A 23,250-nucleotide genomic window follows, 5' to 3' on the forward strand; every position below is an offset into this window, starting at 1 on the left:
AGCTATGAGCCCCTGGTTCTGGCACCAATGGAGAGCATACGCTGAAGTCAAGGACTACAAATATGGGAAATAAATTCCCTCTTGGGGGGTTTCGGACATCATTCCATGAAAAGGCCTGCTAACCCAAACCTTTTAAGCTGAAAGCTTCCTGTTAGCAGCAGCCTCTAATAAATTAGGTCCGCAAACTGGAATAGTGTAGCACCTTTGGGAATTACCAGCATAAAAATAGAAAATAAAAGAAGCTAGTATAGAAGCAAGACTATATAAAACTTTGTGCCATGGGTGCTGTAACAGTTTTTATACTGGGGGTGCTGAAAGTCATTGAACAAAACTGTAAACCCTGTACATGATAGAAACCCCTTCAAACCAAAGAGTGCTGTTGCACCCCCAGCACCTCTAGTTGCAGCATCTATGTGTTGTGCTATATCTGAGTGAACTGGGATACCAAGGTCTCATTTTTCAGAGTAACAGCCATGTTAGTCTGTATTCGCAAAAAGAAAAGAAGTACTTGTGGCACCTTAGAGACTAACCAATTTATTTGAGCATAAGCTTTCGTGAGCTACAGCTCACTTCATCGGATGCATACTGTGGAAAGTGTAGAAGATCTTTTTATACACACAAAGTATGAAAAAATACCTCCCATCACCCCACTGTCCTGGTGGTAATAGCTTATCTAAAGTGATCACTCTCCTTACAATGTGCATGATAATCAAGGTGGGCCATTTCCAGCACAAATCCAGGGTTTAACAAGAATGTCGGGGGGAATAGGAAAAAATAAGGGGAAATAGGTTACCTTGCATAATGACTTAGCCACTCCCAGTCTCTATTCAAGCCTAAGTTAATTGTATCCAATTTGCAAATGAATTCCAATTCAACAGTTTCTCACTGGAGTCTGGATTTGAACTTTTTTTGTTGTAATATTGCAACTTTCATGTCTTTAATTGCGTGACCAGAGAGATTGACATGTTCTCCGACTGGTTTATGAATGTTATAATTCTTGATATCTGATTTGTGTCCATTTATTCTTTTAGGTAGAGAATAAAAGAATAAATGGATACAATTAACTTAGGCTTGAATAGAGACTGGGAGTGGCTAAGTCATTATGCAAGATAACAAAAAAAAAATCTACATTTGTAAGTTACACTTTACAATGAAGAGATTGCACTGCAGTACTTGTATGAGGTGAATTGAAAAATACTATTTCTTTAATCATTTTTACAGTGCAAATATTTGTAATAAAAATAATAATGTAAAATGAGAACCGTACACTTTGTATTCTGTGTTGTAATAGAAATCAATATATTTGAAAATGAAGAAAAACATCCAAAATATTTAATACATTTCAATTGGTATTCTATTGTTTAACAGTGCGATTAATCATGATTAATTTTTTTAATCACAGTTAATATTTTTGAGTTAACCACATGAGTTAACTGTGATTAATTGACAGCCCTATTAATAAGATAATTGCAAGGTTGTGCAGAGTGGGACAAAATAATTTGCACGATGTGTATACAGTGATGGTCTCTGCATTCATAAATTTCTGAGAAAAAAAATCTGGTATTCTCATGGAAAGGTCTATAAAGATATCTTTCCAACATGTGGTGGTCGTTAACATGGTGAATTGTATGCTTGAATTTATTAATAAGGGGATAAAGGTGGTTGCAAATTTTATCTCTTCCCTTCCAGCTGACCAACAGCTTTTTCATTGCATTTAGGTTCACATAGGCTATACTTTTAAGATATGAGGGGTGGTATGGTCCATGTTGGCTCCTTTTAAGACAGTTTTTTTATCTAATTTAAAATCATTTGCAGTCACCCCATTAGTCAGAGGCCTTCTTTTCAGAAATTCCCTTATGCATTTAATTATTTTTTGAACCAGACATCCTCCTTACTTCATTCCTTCTGGCCTTATAACTCATTATTTTCAATCCTTTCTTCTGCTTGCTAGTCCGGGCTTTTTTTTACAACACATTTATTTTTTTCATGAAACTTAAGCTAACTCTAATTCTTTAATTTCATATTTATTCTATACTCACCGTTTTGCTTATGTTAATTGGCCAGGGAAAAAAGGTATACAAGGGACTTCCAGAATAATTTATTTTTCTGTCACGGTACCCCTAATATGCATTGTCTTTCTCAAAGGACTGAAGTCTTAAAACCATCATGTTCTCTTGTGGAGGTCCATCAGGCACATGGCATGTCTGTTCCACATTAACAAGTCTGTCCTTGTGATGAATAGTTTCTAGAACCCACTGCTCTAAGAAAGAATATAGAACCATAACTTCTTTGCCTTGTGGCAGTCCTAGCAGCCTGGGAACTTCTTTGGTTTGCTCAGCTAAGCTCTTTTAGCTTAGCTTTGTATTATAATTAATTATTTATAGCACAGCAGCACCTAAAGGCCTGAACCAAAGTCAGGGCTCTAGGGTGCTAGGCATTGTATATACACACACATTGTGATTTGATCCCTGCCCCAAAAAGCTTGTAATCTATAGCTAGAATTTTCAAAGGAGACTAATGGAAGTTAGTCACCTAATTCCCTTAGGCTCATTTGAAAACCCCAGCCTAAATAGACAAGACAAAGTGGGAGAAAGGAATTAGTAATATTCCCATTTTACAAGTGGGGAATTGAGGGACACACAGAAAAGATAACATGCCCAAGATGACACAGGAACTTAACTTATACCTCTGAGACCAAGTTTAGTGCTATAAACATCAAAGACTATCCTTTCTTCCCAAAGGATACATTTTTTTTCTAACCCCTGCCAATTAGCGACTAGTTTACCCTGGAAACATGAGGATTTGTATCCTTTTTTTAAAAAATCCTAATACAATTGTGAAGGGTCTTATTTCCCATGCAAATTAAAAAATGTAGTCTGTGAACAGAGATTTCTCTTTGAAGGTGAGTGTTTTATTTTTAAAATTGTCCCCCATCCTCTGAGTTCCTTCCCTCTTCTTTCCATTTCATTCACAATCATTTCAAAATACTGTCTTTTCCCTTACTTTATTGTCTGTTCTCTAAGTTATTTACTCATGCATTTGTCTGTCCTTGTCAGGATTTTTTAGTTGATATCTTTATAAAGTTCTCCCTTTGTGTAAGTGGCATCTCCTTGGCTTTCCACAAAGGCCCTCCTTGGTGGTGATGCTGAGGCCTTTGGTACAACTGCAAGCTATAAATTTCTCTGTCTAAAATTAGATTTCTTCCTTCAGGGATCTCAGCTGGTCTTCAAACTATCAAATCCAACCAATCAGAAAGGTGATTTTAACTTGCAAAAAGTGAGGAGTTGCATTAAAAGAAACGTGCTGTGGTTCAATGCAAGCCTCATTACACAATAATACAGACTGACTCAGATCTCCTTTTCTAGACAGGCTTAGTCTGTCAATTGAAAAAGAAAAGAAAAATGGCAGTCTTTAGTACCTTGTTCACCATAGCATCCTTTGAGTCTGGTTACAGAAGAATGTCCATTTGCCTTTGAATTTTAAGTTGAGCAATATTGCCATATTTATTTTCTTGTCAAATGTTACTTACTCTTGAGTAATGTCCTCTGACAGTGTTGCTTTGCCCGTGTTTCCTTTGCAATCACATTCAATTACATGTATTTCACATTTAAAGAGAAGATACGTGACAAGTGATAGCACCTGGTTTTCAAGATGCATTATCTCTTAAATTAATAGAGAACAGTACACAAATCTGCAGTCAGATTTCAAAGGACATAGACCTAGTTCCTCAAAAATTAATGGAAGTTAGGAATCTTAATACCATTGAGGATCTGGGCAATAGTTATCATTCTAACCTATCTTACCTGCTTTTTGTTCCAGTTACTGAAGCATCTTATGGAATTCCAGTGACTTAGGCCATGTCTACACTGGTGAGCTTATCAAGCTATGCCACTGTACGATCGCTCGTGTAGCTGTTCTAAGATGGGAGAGAGCCCTTCCATCAAGATAATTAAGCCACCTCCATCCAACGAGCGGTGGTAGCTATGTCGGCGGGAGACAGTGTGGACATAGTCTTAGACTTTCTTGATTCATGTGATATTTTGGCAAATTTTCCTACTTTAACTCAGAAATTTCTAGTTTTGACAGAATAGCTAAAATTGGCAATAAGTCTGAGTCTTCCTCCTTAGCTAGGATGGAGGTGATTGAACAGAAAAATCCCTGCAGCATGCAAAATATGGGATTATGCTGATATCAAAAAAATCTGTATTATAATTCAATTTATTGCTTTCTGTAGATTATGGTAATTTAAAAGTTCTTTGAACAATTACACTTACCTTTAGATGCTATTAGAGTTGAATGAAGCAGGAGTACCTTGCCTGAAATTACTGATTATAATGTGTAAATAGCCTTATAATGAACAACCCTCTTGGATGGCTGGATCTGCCACTGCATGACAGAAATAAAACAAAAATTTTAGATAACAGACTAAATCTGAGGAACTCTGCTTTTATGAAGTGAGGAACTAAAATAAATTGTTTCCCCTCTTATCAGAAAAGGTTTTCAAAACTTGCAGATCAAGCATTCACTTTTGAATTCTTCAAAGCAAAACACTAAAGTTGAAAATTGCTGACAGCACTTCCTACTTCTTTCATTCTGACAATCTTCAAAGGTTCCCATCTCCACCTCTATACGCACTACCTAATATTTAACAATCAAGAAAAATGTGAGAAAACCTGGATTTGTGCTGGAAATGGCCCACCTGATGATCACTTTAGATAAGCTATTACCAGCAGGACAGTGGGGTGGGAGGAGGTATTGTTTCATATTCTCTGTGTATATATAAAGTCTGCTGCACTTTCCACGGTATGCATCCGATGAAGTGAGCTGTAGCTCACGAAAGCTTATGCTCAAATAAATTGGTTAGTCTCTAAGGTGCCACAAGTACTCCTTTTCTTTTTTTGTTTTCTTGTGATGACTTTTGTTTTGTAGGGGAGAAGTGACCTCAAAATTAGTAATTGTGGAGAAGGCCCCCTTTACAAAAATATCATTTTAGGTGTGTGGGTTCACTTTTCCCCTCTTCACAAATGCTATACTGACTCTTATATCCAGTGATGATTCTACCAGGCTATAATGAATCAAAACAGGAAATACAGAACCTTTGATCCAAATAATTCAAAGTGTTTTACAAATATTAATAAAATCTCACAGTACCTCTTTTGAGTTTCACAGCTAAATATGAGGTGGAACAGCTTATTTAGCATAAAAGACAAAAACACCCTATCACCTGTGGGCAAACACTTTTCACAAAATGATCCCTCCATATCTGACCTCTCAGTCCTTGTCCTCAAGGCAATCCTGCACTACTAGGGTTGCCAACTGTCTAATCACACAAACCCAAACACCCTTGCCTTGCCCCGTCATGCCCTTTCCTGAGGTCCTACCTCTGCCCCACCCCTTCTCTGAGGCCCCGCCCCTGCTCACTCCATCTCCCCTCCCTCTGTCACTTGCTCTCCTCCACCCTCATTCACTTTCACCAGGCCGGAACAGAGGGTTGGGGGGCGAGAGGGGGTGCAGGCTCTGGGCTGGGGTTGAGGGGTTTGGAGTGTGGGAGGGGGCTCTGGGCTGAGTCTGGGGAAGGGGGTTGGAGTGCAGGTGGGAGTGTGGGGTGCAAGCTCTGGATGGAGTTTGGGTGCTGGAAGGGGCTCAGGGCTGGGGCAGGGGTTTGGGATGCGGGAGGGGGTGAGAGGTGCGGGCTCCAGCTGGGCGACACTTACTTCAGGTGGCTCCCGGGTGGTGGTGCAGTGGGGCTATGGCAGGCTCCCTGCCTGCCCTGGCCCTACGCCACTCCTGGAAGCAGTCGGTATGTCCCTACGGCCCCGGGGGGGAGGAATGGGACAGGACGGGACGGGATGGGGTCTCCGCGCACTGCCCCTGCCACTCTCATTGGCTGCAGTTCCCGACCAATGGGAGCTGCGGAGTCAGTGCTCTGGGTGGGGGCAGCACGTAGAGCCTCCCTGACCCCCCCATGCCCAGGGGTCGCAGGGACGTGCCAGACACTTCCGGGAGTGGCGTGGGGGCAGGGCAGGCGGGGAGCCTGCCTTAGCCTTGCCACGTCGCCGGACTTTTAGCGGCCTAAAGTCTCCCGGGTTGGCTTCAGCAGCCTCTGGGAGATGGAGGCTGATTCCGGGAGATTCCTAACGAAACCGGGAGGGTTGGCAACCCTATGCACAACACCTTCAAACAATTAGCGTGGGAGCTTAAATTAATCATTTTGCTACACATTAACAATATTGGTCTTAATAAATACCTTGGATTTGTGGTTTGTTACAACAACCCGTAACCCACTTACCTGTCTTTTTTGGCCTGTCTGCAGAGATGTAACAGGGCACTTCCCTTAGAATATATGTTAACTACTTATGCTAAACAATCTGTTCCACCTCCTATTTTGCTGTGACACTTTGAGTACTTTCCCAGGCCTGAAAAAGAGTTCCATGCATCTCAAAAACTTGTCTCTTTCACCAGTAGAAGTTGGTCCAATAGATTTCCTCACCCACCTTATCTCAGTTATTTACAAGACATGCAGGAACTATTAACAACCTAAAAATGTGATATCCAAAAACTTTAAAAGTATGGACAGGGTCCCAACATTACTGACAACTGTATTAAAAGATGTCTGTTCTAACTTCAAAACCGTTTTATAATGAAATAAGTAATTGATGGTCAAGCCATTTCCTGGGGATTGGTGACTAGACAGGAAGTCCCTGTGTGGATCTGAGCCTTGGTGACTGGCCCGTAATCCCAATGCATTTCTACAACAACCGACCTATTAAAAAACACTATTTTTAATTTTTGAATTAAAAATTCATACAAATTTTAACTTAGATTTTGTTTAAAAATGGACAAGTATATGTTAAAAGGATGCCATTAATTAAATAATCACACTTCTGTCTGAGGGCTGTTTAAAACCTACTATGGTTAAAAGTAATACAAAAATTACTACAACTAAAAGATATTACAAGGAAAAACATTTTCTCTATTGTTTTCAGTTTGCGTATTTGACAGCACTTTGGCCCTGATCTTACAAGAAGAACTATGCAGTCAGAGTAAACAAATGCAAAGGTCCAACCCCGAAAAGGATCTTGCAGGATCCAGGTCCTTTACATGTCATCATTTTAATCAAAGTCAGTTTTCACTGTTTGTCCAGGTTTTTCATATAGCAACAGGAGAGAAAAGTTTTTAAAACAGAAAAAACAGTAAAATAAAATTCCCAGGATGCTTGAGCAGGTGTCTGACCTGAAACTAAGTTTAATTTGTATTTGGATGTTGACTAGAATTCAAGCTGATGCTGTTCCTAAAATCTCTCTCTCTCTCTCTATCTCACACATACACAAAGTCTGCAAAATCTCACTGTTGTAGTTCATACTATGAAAAAGTTTGAATACCAGATGTAAATAAATAGACTTTGCTAGTAGTAATTGCATTAATCCCAAGATGCTGTTTCCATTCTTACACCACTTTTTCACTTGCTCATAACTAGAGTCCTGCGTGGATACAAAATTTGTATCCACATCTGATTCATGATACGCAAAAATGGTCCACGGATATAAACCAGATGTCTGCAGATTTGCAGGACTCTAGATACAAAATTTGTATCTGCATCTGATTCGCAGGTCACAAAAATGGTCCATGGATATCTGCATCCACTGGTGCATGTATCCATAGATACAAAGAAGGTATCTGCAGATTTGCAAGTCTCTGCTCATAACTTCTAAAAAAAAAAAAATCTTTTGGGGCTGAAACTTTCCAGACTGAAAAACAGATTTTGCTGAAAAAAAGTTTGAGCAAAATAGGCTCTGCTATTTTTATGTGATAAGTTAATTCTTGCTCTTTTCCCATGAATTCTAAAGTAAAATGTTGTGGCCATATAAGTAAAAAATGGCTGAAGCAAGAAACTTCAAACATGGCTTATTTTACAGTCCTTAGTGAAGGAGACAGATCTGAGACCTGGCTCCAACAGAGAGAAGAAGCCTGACTCTGGTTTTGGCTGAGTAATAGACCTAGTCTTTTAGGAGCTCATCAGCACCTGAGTGGTGACTTGGATTTGATAACTCATTCTTTCATTGCCAAATAAATCCCATGGTACTAGGCCTTACAAGTCCAGAATCTTTTAATCATGGGGCTGTGTTGAAGAAAGTGACAGCTGCTCAGTCGCTGTGCATTGGTGATCCTCCCTGACCTGCAGTAGGACTGCTTAATTCTTTTCACTCTTCCCCCAGAGGGGAAAACCCTAATGTAAAGGAAATATGCAGGGTAAGGCTGGGACAGAAAGGACTGGGAGATGAGCCAGGCAGAGACAGAGGGTGGCTTTGGCTGGGGGTGGTCAAGGTGAGGAAGAGCGGGGAACAGACCAGTGCTGGGGGCTAGGGAGAGACGAAGGGGCCCGGGGCATACCGAAAGCCTGGAGGGGGATTAGAGCAGAGCCGATGTGGGGTAGCCAAGCCGAGGGGAGGAGGGAACTGGGTGTTCCGTGGGACGCAGAGGGGCGGGGCGTTCCGCTCTCTGCCACTTGCTAACCGTCCTCGCGTGAGCGGCTCCTCTAGAGCCCCTCGCTCTCTGCCTTCGTCCCCGCGCGGCCACGGGTCCTGTGAGGCATCTTACTCCGGCAGGGCGACCACAGGTATCCGTCAGTGGGGGGAGGAGAGGCTCCTGGGGCTGAGGCAGCGTGAAGAGCCCTAGGGTTTAGGAGTGGGGGCAGGGGTCGGTGCCGGGGGAGGATCTGGAGCTCAGCGAATGAGGTGTAGGCAAGGGCCCGAGGGTGCAGGGGCTGCAGAATGAGGTGGGGGCGTATCCTAGTATTTGGGGGGTGTTGTGAGTGCAGACTGAGGGGTGGGAGCCCAGGAATTTGGGGCTCCAGAGGAAGATGTGACATGAGTGGGGTTTTTTATTCCAAATTCAGTAGTTGGTGATACCACCAAAAACAGTCCTGTATTTCGCTTGGAATGGCTGGAAGATGCCCTATTGCCAAGCCTGGGCATTGGCCCTGGAGCCTGGCCCACGGCACAAAGAGCTGTATTTCCCTTCATTTCTCGTATTTCTTGAGAGAGATCCTAAATCACATTTCTTTCAGTGATGAGACAGCCCTAGAAGGCTTTGAAGGCCATGCAAAGGCAAAATTGTCAGTAGCCTTGTCACAAACATGTTTGATAGCAATTCTTTCTAATTAGACCTGCCAGGGACCTGTTCACCACAGATGCAAACTATGAGCATTGAACTAGAAAGACACCTATTCAAAAGACTTTGCACTGCCTAGCTTACCCTATTCCTGCTGACTTCATTCATAATTTATCATGCTATTAATATTATGAAACCCTTGTTTTTAGGTTTAGGAGGATATTTCTTTCCAAACATTTTTTTGTTCAAGGATGTAACTTAAGTAATGGGGGAAATGCAGAGATTGAAAGTGCAGTAATGATTATCTTTCCAGCGAGACATTGCATTTTATTAGCAATGTAATGTAAAATTTTACTGCAGGCACTGATTATATGCCTCTAATTTGTAATAAATCTAAAGCTAAGGGCTGACTGAACCTTTCATGTTATATAGGAACATTAATCACAAAAAACATTTCCTGTTATTTGCCACTTTACATAAAGTATATTGAGCCAAACAAATACACAAACAGTAAATATAAAACAAAGCAGTTGCAATAGCAAAGGTATGAAAATGATATTTTAGGTAATTTTTTTTTGCAATTGGTTGAAAAATTAGCCGACCCGGCTACAGTGGATTGTGCTTGACACCTTTTCCTTCTTGCTCCCCCCATTTGGATGGACAAAGATAAGCTGTTGGGAAATGACTGATTTGTATTATGACTATGTAAAGGGTATTTTCATTGTCAAATATGGTGAAAGGGGTATAAAGCCTCATTTTGTTCCCATTGACATCAGTAAGAATTTTGTCACTGACTTAATATGAAAACAGGATCACATCTATATTATGAATTAAATACCACAGAGAACAATAAACTGACAAAATTTGTTGTGAAAATATTTCAGAAAACTTTATTTTTAATTTTTAGTGTGGACAGTGTGATGGATACAAATCTTCAAAAGGATGATCTCAGAGGAACAATTAAGTTCATACCTCCCCTGTACAAACAACGTTACCAGTTCATTAAAGATTTAGTGATTAAATACAAACCTAAGAAGGTTGGTATGTTTGTTTTTTCAGAGCTTACATTTTAAAAGATACAGTAAATGCTTGCACAAGACATCTAGAAACAGGAAATACCAGTGTTGTCTGACTTACAATGCCAAGAACCGGCACTTCAGGGAGTTTTGTTAAAGCTGAGTTACCTTGGCAAACTATTCTTGACAGCCATGTTTGGCTTTTTCCAGGCTCATATAACTAGTCAACTGAAGAAAAAACACTGGAACTCAAGTGTTTTTTGGGGCTTAAAACACACAAATAAAAGTATGTTTGCCTCTTGCTGGGCAGTGGGTGATTTTCTGAACATTTTATTGTTTTCTTTTTAGAGGAAAAATATATTTGAAAAGACTCTTTGAAGGGCTTAGTCCGAGCTCCTTCCCCTAAAGGTTTGTCTTCACTGCAATGTTAGCTTGAACCAACTCAGGTTTTGCCCCTAACCCAACTCCTGTCCACACGTAACTCAAACTAGAGATTTTTAAGTGGTGCTTTAAACTCAAGGTAGCTTGTGGGGTTGAAACTCAAGTGCTGCTGATGCTTGCTAGTAATGCTGTGGGGATGCAGCAGCTCAAGTTACAACAACACAGAAGCAGTTAAACCAATCACTCTGCCTATATGTCTACTGTGCAATTGGAAACATGACTCCCAAAGTGGGTAGAAAGACACACACTAGCTTTGCTCAAGCTAGCACGCTAAAAAAAAAATGTGATGGATGTTGCAGCACACATGGCAGCTTAGGGTAGCCACCTGAGTCCAAGCTCCTCCAAGCTTGAATGGTTAGCCTGAGCTGCCACCCATGCTGCAATGGCCATACTGCTATTTTAAGCATGCTAGCATGCTTAAATCTCCTTGCATTGGGAGGCACATTGCCAGCTGCAGTGTAGATGTACCCTGTGCTCCTAATCAAAATTATGCAATGTGTAACTTTGTACAGTGTTGCTTAGCGGAGTGGTTGTTCTCACTTAAGCTAACTGTTGCAATGAAGACAAGCCCTAGACATCTTTCAGTCTCTCTGTTTTGTAGTGCCAATATAGTGCCAGGCTCCTCTCTCTCAGCCAAGCAAAAATGCACACTTACACAAAAGAAAGACATTAAAAATCTGGGATAGTGTTAGTATGCAATCATCTGCGCAAAAATAAAAGAGAATCCTGTTTTTTTTCCACTGGAAATTGAAGATGCCAAGGCACTTACTGTTTTAAAAAGATTTGAAGATGAAAAATGAAAAGTGCTAACCTTTTTAATTTTCTAAATTTTGAAATAAAAAAAGTGTAGGGATCTAGGGTTAATCTCCATGTTCTCCCCAACATTGGGTCTCTGTGACACAGGTTTTAATGTCTCAGGGAATATGTGAGCTTTTGGCAGTTGTATAATGACATTTGTGTTTCTTATGTATTCACATTACCAATAGCTAATTTATTGCTTTATAAAGCACTTTTCTGTTCCACTGTATGAGATCATGACATTTTGATCTGGTTTTGAACAGGATCTGTTCAGTAGCTCTGTTGCATCTGTATCTATAAAACTTTAATGCTTCTGGCTTGGCAATACAAAATTTTATTTATTTATTTATTTATTTGATAAATTAATTTAGTGTAAAAACTGGAGTTCTCTGTTCATCAACAGGTCAGATTTAGCCTGAGTAGAAACAGTTTAGGCTTCCCCACATCAGCTGAGCTTCAGTGGGCTTCAATCCTGATCTGAACGGAGTATTGGGTGTAGAGTGTTGTTTAGTTTGCATGCTCATCCTGTCCTTGAGATTACAGTGGATGCCCCCCCCCCCCAAAAAAAAAAAAAAAAAAAGCTGGATAAAGCCTACTAATTCATTGTTGATAGGGCCCTGCCTAGCTATCTGGATGGTGCTGGGCAGGTTCTTGACTTTATGCATTGTGAGTAATCCCAGTGAAAAAAATGGAGCTATTCATTGAGAAGAGTTGAGCATGTGCGGTGGTGCGGGAACCATTTTTATAGTGGGGCTACTGAAGGCTGAAACCATATATTTGGGTTGTTATTACTACTTCAGGACAGGGGGTGCAGCAGCACCCCCAGTTGCAGCACCTATGAGCATGTGTGTAAGTCTTTGCTGGCTCAGGATCTAAACTATTGCATGTGAGTGAACCCTTATGCTCATGTGGAGCCCTATTAACTGCATAAAGGCCAACCTGTGTAGAACCGCTTGCAGGACTGGGGCCTAAATGTCCTTCTTTGTAAAGAATCTTTTCAATTCATGTACCGCTTGTAAAACTAAATTATAAAATTTCATAGAAATGCCATGCATTTAATTCCTATTTCATAAAAAGTTTGTTTAATATCAATGCAGAACATATTTTGTGAGTCACACAAATAACTTAAGAATATGGGGTATTAAGATGCCATTGTTTTCAAACCTACTTTATAGGTTGCAGACTTGGGATGTGCTGACTGTACACTACTCTGGATGCTGAAATTCTGCAAATGCATTGAGGTGCTAGCCGGGCTAGATATCAGGGAAAATGTGATGAAGGAGAAAATGTAAGATGCTTTTTGCATTATTTTTCTTAATAATTCAGTATTTGGTTCCGCCTAACAGCATGTTGCAGCGGTAGTTGTGAAGAGATTCAGCATAAAGATAATGTAAAGTTGAGAACTATTTGGTATGTAAAGATTGAGTATATTGGGAATTGGTATGGTGGTTTTGTAAAACTACTGGTATGCCACATGCTGTTGTTGGCATCAAATCTGTTTGTTTTTATGTGGCACCCATCACTACGGTTAGCTGAGCACTTCCCAAAATTGACAGTTGCATAAGTTATATTTTGCTCTCTTTTCCTTCCAATCAATATGGATTAGACTTTGTTGTTTTTGTTTTTATTGTGGGAAGGTGAGGTTAGAGAATTGGGTTTTGTATTTTGCTGAGAAGGCACTGGGGTTTGTGGTTATGTGAGCTCTTTCAGGACTGAGTTCCAAATTTATGCACCGGTTGGTGAAAAAGCTCTGTTTCCTGAACAGAGAAGTTGAAGTTGAAAGTACCATTGCTCCAGTGATAGCTGCAGGATATAGATTGTACCACACACAAGTTTTCGTGGTGGTTGTTATTTACCTGGGGTGAAGGAGCTTTATATTTATTTTTTTATTACTGTATATGTTGTTTTATAATGTATAAACAAAATGTTTAAAAGGAAATTTACAAATGTCTTCAATAACCAATTTATTTTAGTTATTTTGTTTTGAAAGGAGGTTAATATGCATTCATAGTAACTTTCTTATTGGAAATTATAAGGATTTTTTTAAATTTTGGTTTGGTTTTTGTAAGCATCTCAGTTTGCTATGTTTCTGGAACTCTATTGCTATCAGAGCTGACAATAGCATCTCTTATCTTCAAAGATATCTGGCAGCAAAGTTGGATTTTTGCAACCTTGGAGGACTATTGCTGAAGTCCAATTCCTCCTTCCGGACAATAAGAGGCACTTCGTAGATTCCAAAAACACACCACATACTTTCATTTTTCAATTACTGGGTTCTGCCTATGTCCAGGTCAAACTGCCTTTGATGAAGGGAAGAAATCACAAGCTTTTTTTGGCCATTTTTTTTTAATGTCACATCAATTCACAAGAAATATGACAGGTTAACACAGAAAGAACTTCAAAGACAGTATATTAGTTGGAAACAAAGCTAGCTTCCTTCCCCCACACTTGAATAGGTTTGGTGTGAACTTTATCACCAATCAGGAGAGTACAGTGCTGTAGTCTTCTCTTCAAGGTTGAGATTTGGCCCAGGGGTCCTCTTCTGCAGTATACATGGTGAAAGACCCTTTAAGGTCAGGCCCATAAAAGAGCTCAGATTTTTTTTTTAATTTTTATTCTGTATCAGTTCTTAGTTGAGGCTTTATTACAGTCAAGGTTTCAGGCTCCAAATTTAACTTAAATGTTACTTTTTCTGTGTAGTTGTGAAGCTGAGGGTTCATCTGCCATTTTTTCCTGTATCAGTCAACTACTGCAGCAACCAGTGCCCATTTGTCAAATCCCCATTGTTCTGTGCAGTCCACACAGGACATTTTGGTTATGTTTTAATCTTTTTAATATCTCCAGGCTTCAGTGATTGGGTTATAAGGAACAATGTATGTAGAATCTTCATAATTTCAAAAGAAAAACAAAGTATAAATAAGTTTTGGGTTTAAAATCATTGAGGCGAAACATCTAAGCTGATTTTTTTTCCAGTCGGGGACTTATTGTTGGTCTCTCAGATTTTAAACATTATCATAATTTAAAGATGGAGCCTCAGCCTGTGTGCTTATTTATAGATTTCAATTAACTTTAGTCTTTACATAGTAGGTTTTTCTTTTGTTTGCTTCCTTTAAGACTTGGGTGTCTATTGACATACTCAGAAGATTATTGATTTATTGATATTTTTCTATGTAAGGGACCACAGTGATTCCCATCTTAAGCAACTATCCAGGAGAACCTCAAAAATCATCTCCTGGATGATTAAATTAAATTTAATCTTAAGTCTTAATTAAAGACTTCAGAACTGTACTGAAAACTGTTTTGTCTGTTAAGAGGTACTTATCCTCGGTAAAAAGTTAACTTTAATGTTTTTTAGGAAGATTGAGTCATATTAATTGTTCAGCACCAAACAATTACAAATGCGTACTTATTCTTTTGTCTTGCATGTTCCTGTACCTGTTTGTTGCTGAACATGCTCAACTCCCATTGAAATAAACAGGAGTTAAGCATGTACAGCTTCTTACAGGAGGCCCTTATTAAGGACAGACTAAGGACAAGAATCTTGTCCCAACCAGATTCTTCTTGTATTGTGTTGCAAATTGAGTGAGGTTCCAATTTACTCAGTACTTAAAAAAACCTCAGAGTAGTCACTTTGATTTTATTAAATAATTTGTTAGAGCATAACAGAAAGGTACATTGTCAAGTCTCAGAGTAACAGCCGTGTTAGTCTGTATTCGCAAAAAGAAAAGGAGTACTTGTGGCACCTTAGAGACTAACCAATTTATTTGAGCATAAGCTTTCGTGAGCTACAGCTCACTTCATCGGATGCATACTGTGGAAACTGCAGAAACTAATATCACTTTAGATAAGCTATTACCAGCAGGAGAGTGGGGTGGGAGGAGGTATTGTTTCATGGTCTCTGTGTATATAATGTCTTCTGCAGTTTCCACAGTATGCTTCCGATGAAGTGAGCTGTAGCTCACGAAAGCTTATGCTCAGATAAATTGGTTATTGTCAAGTCTGTGAGAACTGCTTTTTGCAGCCTGATGATTAGCTTGACCTATTTGTCTGGTTCTAATTTTGCTTACAACTTGGCATATTTTATACAGGAATTGTTTACAGTTTCATTTTTTTAATTTCCTCTTTTTCACAGACAGACTTATTTTTAGCATATTTACAAACTTTCCAATAACTCTCCAACTGTATGATCAAACATCTGTTATTTACTTACTGTATTTTGCTAACCTAAATATCTGGTACTTGTTGGGGTTAGTGAAGAATATTGCTAACAATATTTATTCTTATTTAACAATTCTTGAGGTAATAATTTCTAGCAAGCTGGCATTTTTCTCCTCTTAGCACAACTACATAGCAATGGGTACACTTGCTCACAAAGCCAAGCTAATAGGCTATATAAGGATATAGAGTTTTTAGGTCAACAGTTGTTTAATTTTGAATGTTTTCCTAGGCATATGTTGTCTCCCCTTCCTGCTGATTACCTGCAACCAAGTGAAAGATCTCTAACTGTGACCCTGCATCATGGCTCAGTTGCTCATAAAGATTCTTGCATGCTTGGTTTTGACTTGGTAACATGCATTGAATTGTGAGTATTAAGCTTATGTTCTCCAATTTTTCTTATCAAACACATTGTAAATATAAATATTCATAGAGCAGAATTCCATGTTTCATTCTGTTTTTCCTTTGCATCGTACTTTGTAATGTGGCAAGACTCATTGAGGTCAGGAGGGTTGAAATTAGAGTTCAAAGCCTTTACTCTTAGCAAACTTGTTCAATCCTGTACATTTAACACTTTCATAATTCAAATGGAAGATTAGCGGGATGTGGCTGACCTTTCTAATGTGTGAAGGTAATCATATTTGGAACTTTGGGCAATGTGTGTCGATGGAAGCGTGAAAAAAAGTATGAAAGAGGGAGAGATTGTGAAAAATAGTAAAGAATCCCCTTGGACAACTTATATTTATTCTATTTGCAGCAGTGGTGTAATTTTAACCACATGACTGAAATATTAGGACATACATAGTTTAGTTGAATTGATTGTAGAGAAAGTCAAAAGACCCTGTAAGACTTCAAGGACCCATGTAATCCTATCTTTTTCAGAATAGAGCACCTGGAAGCAGCAGAACTGGAAAAGTTTCCAGAAGTGGTATTTGGTTTTATGGCTCCAGCCATGATTGTAATCAGCACTCCAAACTCAGAATTTAATCCTTTGCTCCCAGGAGTGACACTGTTCAGACATTCAGACCATAAATTTGAATGGGACCAAACACAATTTCAGAGTTGGTGAGTTTGCTAGTTACTGTACATTACATTATTTGTACTCAAAACAGTAAAAAGCAATGGTAGAGATTTACTTTTTAAATACAGTTTATGTGTGAAGGTGGTTGTTTGTATGTATAATCTCTGTCTGGTTCTGTGATTGTTTCTGCCTGCCGTATAATTAATTTTGTTGGGTGTAAACCAATTAAGGTGGTGGGATATAATTGGTTAGATAATCATGTTACAGTAAAATGATTGGTTAAGGTATAACTAATCAGAACTCAAGTTTTACTATATAGTCTTTAGTCAATCAGGAATGGGGGGGAATTAGAATCATGTTTTGCTAAGGTAGGGAATGGGAACAAGGTCACAGGCAAGGCTCTGTGGCGTCAGAGCTAGGAAGGGGGACACTGAGGAAGGAAACTGGAATAATTTCTTGCTGGAAGTTCACCCCAATAAACATTGAATTGTTTGCACCTTCGGGTTTCGGGTATTACTGCTCTCTGTTCACGTGAGAAGGACCAGGGAACTGAGAGGGTGAACGGATAAGCCCTCTAACAGCAACTCCCCCATTTCATCGCGTTCAGTAAGGACAAAGTTTCACTGCACCTACAGACAGCCCCCCAACCTGAAGCGAATACTCACCAGCAACCACATACCACACAACAGAACCACTAGCCCAGGAACCTATCCTTGCAACAAAGCCCGTTGCCAACTGTGCCCACATATCTATTCAGGGGACACCATCAGAGGGCCTAATCACATCAGCCACACTATCAGAGGCTCGTTCACCTGCACATCCACCAATGTGATATATGCCATGATGTGCCAGCAATGCCCCTCTGCCATGTACATTGGTCAAATTGGACAGTCTCTACGTAAAAGAATAAATGGACACAAATCAGATGTCAAGAATTATAACCTTCATAAACCAGTCAGAGAACATTTCAATCTCTCTGGTCACGCGATTACAGACATGAAAGTTGTGATATTACAACAAAAAAAGTTCAAATCCAGACTCCAGCGAGAGACTGCTGAATTGGAATTCATTTGCAAATTGGATACAATTAACTTAGGCTTGAATAGAGACTGGGAGTGGCTAAGTCATTATGCAAGGTAACCTATTTCCCCTTGTTTTTTCCTACCCCTCCCCCCCCAGACGTTCTTGTTAAACCCTGGATTTGTGCTGGAAATGGCCCACCTTGATTATCATACACATTGTAAGGAAAGTGGTCACTTTAGATAAGCTATTACCAGCAGGAGAGTGGGGTGGGGGGGTATTTTTTCATGCTTTGTGTGTATAAAAAGATCTTCTACACTTTCCACAGTATGCATCTGATGAAGTGAGCTGTAGCTCACGAAAGCTTATGCTCAAATAAATTGGTTAGTCTCTAAGGTGCCAAAAGTACTCCTTTTCTTCTTGTTACCCTCGCCTCCAGTGAGAGGGAGGCTTGCTTATGTTTAACTGGATATCATCTGCTTGACAGTACCAGCCTGTTAGTCACACATGCTCTCTCTTCTGGGGTTGTTATACCAATAAAAAGTAAAAACCAGCAGGATCTTTTTAAAGGGGAAATGGCAAAATGCCACATTTATTGTGAATACAGAAAGAATCATAGTAAGCAGTTAGTTATAGCTATAACATTCTATTCAATTTCATATTTATTCACACATTCATTCATACACACACACACACACTCAGGTTCTGCAAGGTTGTTATCATAGTTACCAGCCTTAGAGTTGCTCATGCCAAGCCACTGGCTAGGTGGCCTGGACATGAGGAGGGAGCAGGGCCTTGTCAGATGCTCATCTGATGCTCCTGGAAGTTGGTTTGCAGAATCAGACCCCAAAGTTCTCACTTTCTAGAGTCCATTTTTATAGGAATTTCTTCCTATGCAAGTCTATGGGAATTGCTTCATCATGCTGTTGCTGAATCAATCAGCAGATTTGGCACATTCCTGATGGCTCCGTGCTGCCAGATGTTGTGGTGTTCTTTGGTTCTCCCATTCTTGAGGCTGTTGGGTGGATTCCAGTCTGCCCTCTGGGGGTCCTCTGGTTATTTCCACTTGATGCCTTCTTCAGCCGATGGACACTGGATTCTTAGGCTGGCACCTCCCTGATCATTCAGTTATTATCCACGCCAAGCATCCATCAACATACATCCTGTATCTCTATTTTAATCACAATTGTTAACAAAGCAAGATGAATACAACAAAAAGGCGGGGAGTCTCTGGGTGCTGTTTCTATTGTTACAGAGTATTGCTTTGAGCCTCTCTCTGTGTGAGTAGTTGTTGTTACAAAGATTGCTTTGAGAACAGACTCTGTCTTGGAATGTTCTAACACAATTAGCAGCTTGCAAGTTTCACACATAGAGGGAGAGAAACAGTACCAAAAACCAAGAGACCTCTTAATTAGTAATAGCCTGGAATTTAAACTATGGGGAATCAAACTCATTTGTGATTTTAATACAGAACTTTTTTAATATGATCCAACAGGGTATGCCAGCCTTACTTTGCCTTACAGGTTAATAATAGGTGTGACTCAGTCCGGAATCCCTTTGAAGCATTCCCCTGTAGTACCAGCCCCTTATCCACTGAACATTCACAGAAATACTAGGTCTGCTGTCCCCAAGGAAACAGTATACACAGCAACTTGTAGGATTCAACTCAGGATCAGCACCTAGTTTAATGGGTTTCAGAATAGCAGCTGTGTTAGTCTGTATTCGCAAAAAGAAAAGGAGTACTTGTGGCACCTTAGAGACTAACCAATTTATTTGAGCATAAGCTTTCGTGAGCTGCAGCTCACTTCATCGGATGCATTCCATGAAGTGAGCTGTAGCTCACAAAAGCTTATGCTCAAATAAATTGGTTAGTCTCTAAGGTGCCCCAAGTACTCCTTTTCTTTTCACCTAGTTTAATATATTTATAGTGAAATCAAGGATAGGTTTATGACCCAAGATTCAAGAAATAGTAAGGATATTGGAAGCAAAAGGTTACATATAAAACAAAATCATAACATGCTTTCTAGAGACTAAACTTAATTTAACAGGCTAATCTCCTGTCACCCCAAATGTCCTCTGAAGTATTTCAGTCAAGGATGGTTAAGATCCTATTTTCATAAATCTAAACACACTGCCTGTTTACTTCCTAAGTGCAGGAAGGTGAGGTGTCTTCTCTGTTTCCCAAATATAGTCCAGCAAACCTTTGAAGTGTGGTTCAAGATAAGGTTCTCTTCCCCCGCATTGCGTGCTCTTTGTGGTTCATTTCATATCTTTCTGTTGATTTTGTATGTAAATGTGCCTCCATTGTGTTAGCTTTCAGTGCTTAATTTACATGCCAACAGAGAGACAGAGGAATAAACGTCTTTTCTGTCAGGAAAACTGTTCGCCTCTGCTGTGTTACAGACACTAAGAACCTATTTTCAGTATACACCTATAACTCCTTACATAATATTTGTACCTACATTTCACAACAATATTAACGACTCGTGTGACCCTGGCTTTCATTTAAGGGCTCAGATGACCTTTTTTGGTAAACCAGAATGTACATACTAGAATTAGGATACTCCTGTAACTCCCTTGCCAGTTGGCATTGAGGAGTTCTTATGTCACAACATCTGTCTTGTATTTGGTGTAATAAATATAGGAAAATATTTAAATTTTGTGGTGTGAATCTTGCATTCCTGATCTTCTGTGGCAGAGAATTCTACAGCTGGGTGCTTTGTCTCCAGTGAGCTGCTTCTGAGGTCTGCCAGTTTTATCATACCTATTGGTTCTTGGAATAGTGCAGAGGAAGAGAGGTGGCCCTTTTAGATCTCTTTCTCACCTTAATATGATCCCCATGCACACTGTTATGGACCTGAGATGCCTCCGTTCTCCTCATCTGTATAATAAGATTCCAAGACTGCCACTCTGAAGCCTTACTATGTCTGCAGAGTCAGTGAGAAGTGATGGGAACCGCTATAAGCCTGCTTGCAGCTTTTTTCTTTGCATCACACTGACTTACCATTCTATGCTTCTCTTTTTGTTCAGAATATCACCAGGTTGGTTTTGCAACCTGTTACTGTCCAGTTTTTAAGTTCTTAGCCATTTTGACTTAACAAATTACATCTATTAGACAGCAAGGCATGTATCTGTGCCATGCCAAGAGTCCCTAGAAGACCATTATGATATCAGGGTAACTAAACAAATCACCACCCCTCCTATACAGCTATATTGCATGTAGAAGTTTAATTGGTTGTATAAGGGAAACTGCACAGATGATGGAGACATGACCCAACTGCCAGTTTTTCAAACCCACCCACCCAGCAACACAACCAGCACACACAATAACCTTAACCACACACAGCTCCTCACTGCAGCATACATCCCTCGTTCACTACATGTACAAATCAACACAGATCTCCCAGCACATCTCCCCCAGACACAAATCAATGCAACCACCTACACAAAAACACAGCCACCATACACAGTAGCCCCAAACACACACAGTCCCTCACCACAGCACACACCCTTTATTTACATTACACAAATAAATACAAATTTTGCAGTATAACACAACCACCCACACAACATAACCAGCACACTCTAACCCCAAACATCACTCTGAAGCCTAGAATGTTGAGTAAGTATGATGCAAGGAAGCAGCTGCCAGCATGACTCTAAAGATTCTTTTGTTTAGAATATCACCAGGTTCAGTAATCACTGGGATTCATGGTCTGGTACCATCCAAATTTTAAGTTCTCAACCATTTTGACTTCATAAATTACACCTCTGCAACAGCATGGGTTTTCAGATACTAGTAAAGCTATACTGGGCCTGCAGACTTCCAGATTCATGCATATATTTCTATCATTTAGCCAGTATTGCCTTTTTTAAATGCACTCGTCTCAAAAGATAATAGTGTGATTAAATTCTGAAAACTTGACAAAGTACAAGAAGCTGATGTATTACACAAGCTGTTGTATTTTTATTCATTCTGTTTGCTCTATTAAGACAGAGAGAGGGTATAATAATGAATATGTATATTTTCCAGCAGATGCTTGCGAAATATTAAAGGAATTTTGGTTTATTTAAAAATACAGCGATAACAATTTAATCCGGGGGTGGGTGAACTTTTTGGCCCAAGGGCTACATCTGGGTGGGAAAATTGTATGCAGGGCCATAAATATAGGGCTGGGGCAGGGGGTTGGGGTGTGGGAGGTAGTGCGGGGTGTGGGAGGGGGTGCAGTGTACAGGAAGGGGCTCAGGGCAAGGGGTTGGGGTGCGGGGTGTACAAGGAGGCTCAGGGCAGGGGGCTGGGGCGCAGGACGGGGTGCGGAGTGCGGGAGGGGGCTCAGGGAAGAGGTTGGGGTGCAGGGAGGGGTGTGGAGTGCAGGAGGGGGTTCAGGGCAGGTGGCTGGGGGTTCAGGGCAGGTGGCTGGGGGCTCAGGGCAGGGGGTTGAGGTGCAGGAGGGGTGAGGCAGGAGGCTCAGGGCAGAGGGTTGGAGTGCGGGCTCCGGCCCAGCGCCACTTACCTTGAGCAGCTCTGGGTGGCAGCAGTGGGGCTCAGGCAGGCTGCCTGCCCTGGCCCCGTGCCGCTCCCGGAACTGGCCGGCGCCACATCCCTGGGGCCCCTGGGGTGGGGCGGGGCGGGCAGAGGGCTCCGCACGCTGCCCTTGCCTTCAGGCACTGCTCCCCCCGCAGCTCCCATTGGCCGGGAACAGGGAACCACGAGCTGTAGGGCCATAGTTTGCCTACCTCGATTTAATCTTATTTCACAGTACTACAGAATAAGGCTCTGATCCTGCCAGTGCTTATGTATTGCCTAACTTCGAGCACATGAGTAGCTGAAATAAATATTCCTGAAGTTAAACAAGTGCATAAGAGCTAGCAGGATCAGGATCTTATTTCTTGCACTGTCGTTCATATTTCTTCGTCACGTTAAAAATATGACTATTCAATGTAATAAGATTAAATTATTTTTTCTTAGGGCAATAGATGCAGCTACTCGCTATGATTATACAGTTGAATTTACTGGACTTGGGACCCCACCACCTGGAAGTGAGGATGTTGGATTTTGTACCCAAATAGGTGTGTTTGTGAGAAAATATCCAAAGAGTGGTGAAACTGTTAACTCTGAGAAACACACAGAACATGCTTACAAAACTGTAAGTATCTCCTGCTCTCCCTCTACATATCCATTTAGTTTACTTTGTATAGGGATCAATAAATAACAAAAAGGGACAGTTTTGAGAGACAGAATCATAAGGGTTATGTGTATACCAGAGTTGACTATTGCTACATGCTACAGTGGCTCAGCTGCAGTGCTTCCGCATAGATACTGCCTATGCCAACGGGAGGGGTTCACAGTCCTGAGACATAGCTGTGTTGATGTAAGTTCCCAGTGTAGACCAGCTCAGACTCAAGAGCATTGAGAAAAGAATAAGCCTGTGATTGTTTTTAAAAATACCAAACATTCAGGCTGACGTTATGACACGGAAAAGTGAATTTTGTCCTCACAATTTTCAGAGTAGAACCACATTTTAAAATACATAAAGATTTCTTGGAAAATTAGCTTCCAAAAGGTAGTTAATATTTTTAAAGTGCTTTGTAAACAAAATTTTAATCCTAAAAATTGACAGTGGTCTA

The 23,250-nt window shown here is 40.4% G+C and overlaps 1 protein-coding gene across 5 annotated transcripts in view; it reads left to right on the forward strand.

Annotated features, from left to right (window-relative positions):
• HENMT1 (HEN methyltransferase 1) overlaps window positions 1-23,250 on the forward strand; it is a 58,689-nt gene that overhangs the window by 772 nt on the left and 34,667 nt on the right. The window contains exons 1-6 of one of the 5 annotated variants that reach the window (XR_012160356.2): window positions 8,491-8,617; window positions 10,019-10,148; window positions 12,542-12,654; window positions 15,814-15,948; window positions 16,464-16,646; window positions 22,592-22,769. Coding sequence is in view for 3 of the 5 variants with exons in the window: in XM_073356837.1 (XP_073212938.1) it covers window positions 10,032-10,148; window positions 12,542-12,654; window positions 15,814-15,948; window positions 16,464-16,646; window positions 22,592-22,769 (726 nt within the window). In the remaining 2 variants the exon portion in view is untranslated. Of the gene's footprint in view, window positions 1-8,490; window positions 8,618-10,018; window positions 10,149-12,541; window positions 12,655-15,813; window positions 15,949-16,463; window positions 16,647-22,591; window positions 22,770-23,250 lie in introns of those variants that run through there. The other 4 variants (XR_012160358.2, XM_073356835.2, XM_073356837.1 and 1 more) reach the window with 4 other exon arrangements.

Source organism: Lepidochelys kempii, chromosome 8 (genome assembly GCF_965140285.1).
Source record: "Lepidochelys kempii isolate rLepKem1 chromosome 8, rLepKem1.hap1, whole genome shotgun sequence".
Lineage (NCBI taxonomy): Eukaryota > Metazoa > Chordata > Testudines > Cheloniidae > Lepidochelys > Lepidochelys kempii.